This window comes from Sesamum indicum, linkage group LG4 (genome assembly GCF_026168435.1).
Source record: "Sesamum indicum cultivar Baizhima isolate 11 linkage group LG4, ASM2616843v1, whole genome shotgun sequence".
In the NCBI taxonomy this organism is placed as follows: Eukaryota; Viridiplantae; Streptophyta; class Magnoliopsida; order Lamiales; family Pedaliaceae; genus Sesamum; species Sesamum indicum.
This window is the reverse complement of record NC_142660.1, coordinates 20,411,894-20,417,893: the sequence shown is the minus strand read 5'-3', so window position 1 is coordinate 20,417,893 and position 6,000 is coordinate 20,411,894. Positions and strand designations below refer to the sequence as shown.

Here is a 6,000-nt window from a genome sequence, read left to right as displayed (position 1 = left end):
CTTCAACAGTTTTCTCTTCACAACCACAGAAATAAAATTTAAAAAACAAAAAAAAAACATTATCTTTTTAAGGTTAGCAGAAAAATCTGAACTCCATTATAATTGAAAATAATAAAAATATAATTTTTAATTTGACCAAATTACCTCGAAATATCTTTTGATTTATGGCGTAATTTTCATAATATTAATTATTACCAAAACAAGTATTAATGGCGTAATTCCATTAACAACCTTGTTTGAGTTGACCAATTGATGAATAAATATTGCAAGTACAAAGTAATATTGTAAATTATGATTCTCTTGCAGTACTTAAAACACATTCCTTCCATGTTTTAATGTCTGAACAACCACAGATCAGTCCAAAGGTTTACAGTCCTTTGCTGCAAGATTCATAGCTGGTTAGCATCCCAAGGCCTCACGAACTCAACTAAACTAACAATCCATCACTAATTAAACTACTAATCCCACACTAATTAATGATTAGAATCATGCTTAAAACACAAGAACATTCACACACATGGACAGGGGTCCCATTCTTGTGCAAAAAAAGATGTAATGATGATAACTAACTTATTGTCCAATCATTGATCTGAATTTTCATTCATATAACTCTTCCTCTGTCCATTTTCAGACACCCTTCTTGCAAGAACCTAAAATGGTGCAAGAAAACTGAGCAAGAAAGAGTGTACATGAACTAAAATGAGCACTCATCATCATCACCTCTTCTTGTTCCTCTACTGTTCCATTGGTTTGTGTTCCGTTTTTGCCGATGTCCGAAACAGTGCGGAGTTATCAGCATTGTTGGCAGTGAAATCCAGCTTGGTTGATCCATTGGACAACTTGAAAGACTGGAGAACGACGAATGATGCGCCACATTGTAGCTGGAACGGTGTCGTCTGCGACTCTGAGGGCTATGTGGAGAAGCTGGACTTGTCCAACATGAACCTCAGCGGCCGTGTATCCGACAGAATCCAAGATTTGAGCCGTCTATCGACTCTCAATCTCTGCTGCAACGGGTTCGAGTCCGAACTGCCGAGATCACTGGCAAATCTTACTTTGTTGAAGATCATCGATGTGAGCCAGAACAACTTTGTAGGGAGCTTTCCTGTGGGGCTAGGAGGATTTCCAGGCCTAAGGAGCATCAATGCGTCGAGCAACAATTTCCAGGGCCGTCTGCCGGAGGATCTTGGCCGTGCAGCATTGTTAGAAAGCCTGGATTTCAGAGGCAGCTTCTTTGAAGGCTCGATCCCGACATCGTTTAGGAATTTGCAGAAGTTGAAGTTTCTTGGCCTTTCTGGTAACAATCTTACTGGAAAGCTTCCGGTCGAGCTTGGCGAGTTGTCGTCTCTGGAGACTATGATTCTTGGATACAATCAGTTTGAAGGTCCAATTCCAGCAGAGTTTGGTAATCTGACTAATCTTGAGTATCTTGACTTGGCTGTTGGGACACTGAGTGGTCCAATTCCAGGAGAATTAGGCAAGCTGAGAAAGCTAACAACTGTTTACTTGTATCAGAACAATTTCGGAGGAAGAATTCCAGCTGAGATTGGAAACATAACATCTTTAGTGTATTTGGATCTCTCAGACAACCAAATTTCAGGACAGATACCAGACGAGGTAGCAGAACTCAAGAATCTGAAGTTGCTGAACCTTATGTGCAATCAGCTGAGTGGTCCTATTCCAGAGAGGCTTGGAGAGCTGAGAAAGCTAGAGGTTCTTGAGCTGTGGAAGAATTCATTGAACGGTTCTTTGCCGTTGGATCTTGGGAAAAACTCTCCGTTGCAGTGGTTGGATGTATCGTCGAACTTCCTTACTGGTGAGATTCCACCTGGTTTGTGTGAATCAGGTAACCTCACTAAACTCATACTTTTCAACAACTCATTCTCCGGGCCGATCCCAGCAAGCCTCTCGAACTGTTCATCTTTGGTTCGTGTTAGGATCCAAAGCAATCGTCTCTCAGGTTTGATCCCATTTGGCATTGGAACTCTTCCAAAGCTCCAGAGGCTAGAATTGGCTGACAACAATATCAGTGGTGAAGTACCTCAAGATTTCACTCTTTCAACTTCACTTTCGTTTATCGACATCTCCAGGAATCACTTGGATTCATCATTACCTTCGACCATTCTGTCCATTCCAAGCCTCCAAACCTTCATAGCTTCGTCTAACAACCTGCAAGGAAACATCCCGGATCAGTTCCAAGATCGCCCGTCTCTTTCTGTGCTCGATCTTTCTTATAACTTTTTCTCTGGAAAAATTCCTCAGAGCATAGCTTCTTGTGAAAAACTGGTGACTTTGAACCTCAGAAGCAATCGGATGATCGGAGAAATCCCAGGAGCCTTAGCCACAATGCCAACTTTGTCGGTTCTTGATTTGTCCAATAACTCTCTTGTGGGAAGGATACCGGGGAATCTTGGGAGTTCACCAGCTCTTGAAACGCTGAACTTGTCTTACAATAAACTCGAGGGCCCTGTCCCAAACAACGGCATCTTAACGACCATCAATCCGGACAACCTCATAGGCAATGCCGGTCTATGTGGAGCCATACTCCCACCGTGTTCTCAAAGCATCATCGATGCACCTAAACCTAGAAAAGTTCACATAAAGCACATAGTTGTCGGATTTCTTGTAGGAATATCAGTAATTTTAGCTGTAGGGATCATAGTTTTCGCAGGGAGACAGATGTACAGAAAATGGTACCTGTGCAGCAACTCCTTCACAGATTGGTTCAAGAAAAACAACACAGAATGGCCGTGGAGGCTAGTTGCATTCCAGAGGCTGAGCTTCACCACTTCCGACATTCTATCTTGCATCAAGGAATCAAACATCATAGGCGTTGGGGGAGCTGGGATCGTCTACAAGGCTGAAACTCAAAAGCCACATGCTCTAGTAGCTGTGAAGAAGCTCTGGAGATCAGAGGGAGATGTTGAAACAGGAGACGACCTCTTTGCAGAAGTCAACCTTTTAGGCAAACTGAGGCATAGGAACATAGTGAGACTGTTTGGATATCTTCACAATGAGACGGACGTTATGATGGTGTATGAGTACATGCCTAATGGCAGCCTTGGCGCAGCATTGCATGGAAAACGAGGGGGGAAAATGCTGGTGGATTGGGTGTCGAGGTATAATATTGCACTGGGTGTAGCACAGGGGCTAGCTTATCTGCACCATGATTGCCATCCACCGGTCATCCATCGGGACGTAAAGTCGAACAACATTCTTCTTGACTCGGACTTTGAGGCAAGAATTGCTGATTTTGGCTTGGCAAGAACAATGCTGCACAAGAATGAGACGGTCTCAATGGTGGCTGGATCATATGGATACATAGCACCAGGTAAAATAAATCGCCAATATCAGCAAGTTAAAAATTCATGTGAGTTCCTTTTCCCTTCTAATTAATACTAATCATGTTTTTTTCCCTACAGAATATGGATACACATTGAAGGTTGATGAGAAGAGTGACATATATAGTTTCGGAGTAGTACTTCTTGAGCTGATAACAGGGAAAATGCCATTAGACCCTTCTTTTGGTGAGTCCATCGACATAGTCGAATGGGTTCGGAGAACGGTAAACAGCAAATCAGCCATTGAAACAGTACTGGATCCAGACATTGCAGGACAGTGCAAACATGTGCAAGAAGAGATGATTCTTGTCCTCAAGATTGCACTCCTCTGCACCGCTAAGCTCCCCAAGGAGAGGCCATCGATGAGGGACGTCGTAACAATGCTCGGTGAGGCAAAGCCACGGAGAAAGAGCATTTGTCAGAACTGGGGATATGCTGCTAACAAAGAGAAACTGATATTTGCACATTCACCAGTGATAGGCCTTCTGTAGCCACCTCCAAAAGAAGTGTATAGTTTTATGATGTCTTTTTGGGACGATCGTGCTGATATCCTCTTGAGGTTCTTGCAAGACTCTTCTCGAGTTTAGACTATTAAACAACATTTTCCGGCAGTCATGTTTTACATTACAGATTCCCATCCTGAAGATTGGATGTTCATCAGGGGAGAATTTGTATTACAAATATGACCGGCACGGGTGTTTGTGTAATTTTCTAAAATTGAGGGGCTCTTTTGTAATATGCCAGAAACTACAGGGGGGGTTTTCTGTAATTGTCCCTTTTTCCTATTCTTTCCCCCCTACATAGCAAACAAACATAGTGATAATGTTATGTTGCTATTGGAAACAATGGCTGTGGAGACAGAAATTAGTACATCCAAAGCCAGAATCAAGTTCAGACAAACAACTGTTCATATCTCTTCTTATGTGCAATAACCTATACTATACCTTCTCTTTTTCTAACATACAATGTCTCAAGTCCATACATCTAATCATGAGATGGGTGAAAACAACTTGTGTAGATATGCTTATTCCAACTTTTCTTGGAAAATTCATTATGTACTACTTGTGCAACAAAGGTTGTAGGAGAAATTGGTCCATTTCTTGATTATAGAGTGAAATAACTAATAGTTATATGTTTAAATCAATAATCGAGAAAATAAAATTTACTATCGATAATTTAAGAACTTGTTTCATGTTTCTTATTGGACGCAATTTGACAGAGGGTGAATAGAGAAGGCAATAGGCCCCGCTTGGGGGTTGTCAAAATTCGGGAGTCGACCCATCAAGAATTTTTTTAATTTCGGGACTTATCAAGTTGGGCTACTAAATCAAATTTAATTTTATTTAAAAATAATATATACTAAAAAATAATACTACCACAGTATTATATTTATGAGCAATAATTTATTGGAAGATTAAAGTTCTTTTTTGAATTTATATGTATATATTTTAGATTTAAAATATTTTTTATATGTAACTTATATATGTATTAAAATAACAAACTATATAATTTTATTATTTTAATATATAAAAATATTATTTTTATATATTATGTCGGACTTTAAATATTTTTCATATATATATATATAAATGTATAAAAAATTACTAAAAGAATCAGGTTTGGATCCAAAACATCAAAATTAAAGGGTCGATTATGACTTCAAAACCCGCCACAATAGGTTGCAGAAAGAATTGATACTTTATTAATTCCAAATTTTATAGTTGCAGAAAGAATATATACTGTATTGATTTTTTTTTTTTAAAAAAACTCTTATCATGACTTATATATTGTGCCCAATTATTATTAAAATATATAATTTGTAACAACATAAGTTTACATCAAATTGCCTACAATTTTGATGTTATATTATTCTCATAATATGTTAATAATAGATTTTAAAAAATGTAATAAATTAAAATAAAACTCAAAATAAAAAAAGAATATAATAATTAGGGGAATTAATTTAACTTAAGTTTAATATAACAAGCAACAAAGAGATAAAAATATGGGATAATTACAGCCATCTCCTAATGTTCGGTGTAATTACACATAGACTCCATTATGATTTAGAAAATTACATCTAGTTTGCCTAACAAATAGATTCACTTGTTAGTCAAAATTTATCGTTTTTTTTTATATTAATAATAAATGAATAAATAAATATTGATATTTAAATTCGCTTGATTGATTACTGACTTATTGTAGATCAAACAAATATTTCCTAACCAAACTACCTTTATAAGGTGAACAATATACCTCCTTACATACATTAATGTACGAAGATATATAAGGGTAGTTTGATTATAAAATAATTTATTTGAACCGAACAAGTCACTAATTGATCAGTCAAGAGTAAATATGAATTTTCTTAAATTTTTTTGTTAATACCAACAAATTTGATAAATTTTAACCAATGTATTTATTTGTTAGACAAAAGCAAATCTTAAATATATTAAATATAATTTTTTAAATTGTAAGAGATTTATGTTGATGAGTGGTATTTTAGCACGGATCCAACGAGTTAGGACCTTTATAATGGACTTGGGCTGATTAAGCAAAAGATCTTGAAAAAATGAAACCTGCAAAACAACGCGTTAGTACTTCGATGCCAAAGTTAGTATAGAATTTAGGAATAAATAATCGTATTAGTAAACTGTAA

The 6,000-nt window shown here is 37.3% G+C and overlaps 1 protein-coding gene across 1 annotated transcript; it reads left to right on the top strand.

The window, feature by feature from the left end:
* The first annotated feature begins 572 nt into the window (after window positions 1-572).
* On the top strand, window positions 573-4,256 carry LOC105161212 (uncharacterized). The gene is made up of 2 exons (XM_088879354.1): window positions 573-3,331; window positions 3,423-4,256. The coding sequence occupies exons 1-2, from the start codon at window positions 700-702 to the stop codon at window positions 3,830-3,832; spliced, it is 3,042 nt and encodes a 1,013-aa protein (XP_088735480.1). The 5' UTR covers window positions 573-699; the 3' UTR covers window positions 3,833-4,256.
* Window positions 4,257-6,000: the final 1,744 nt, after the last annotated feature.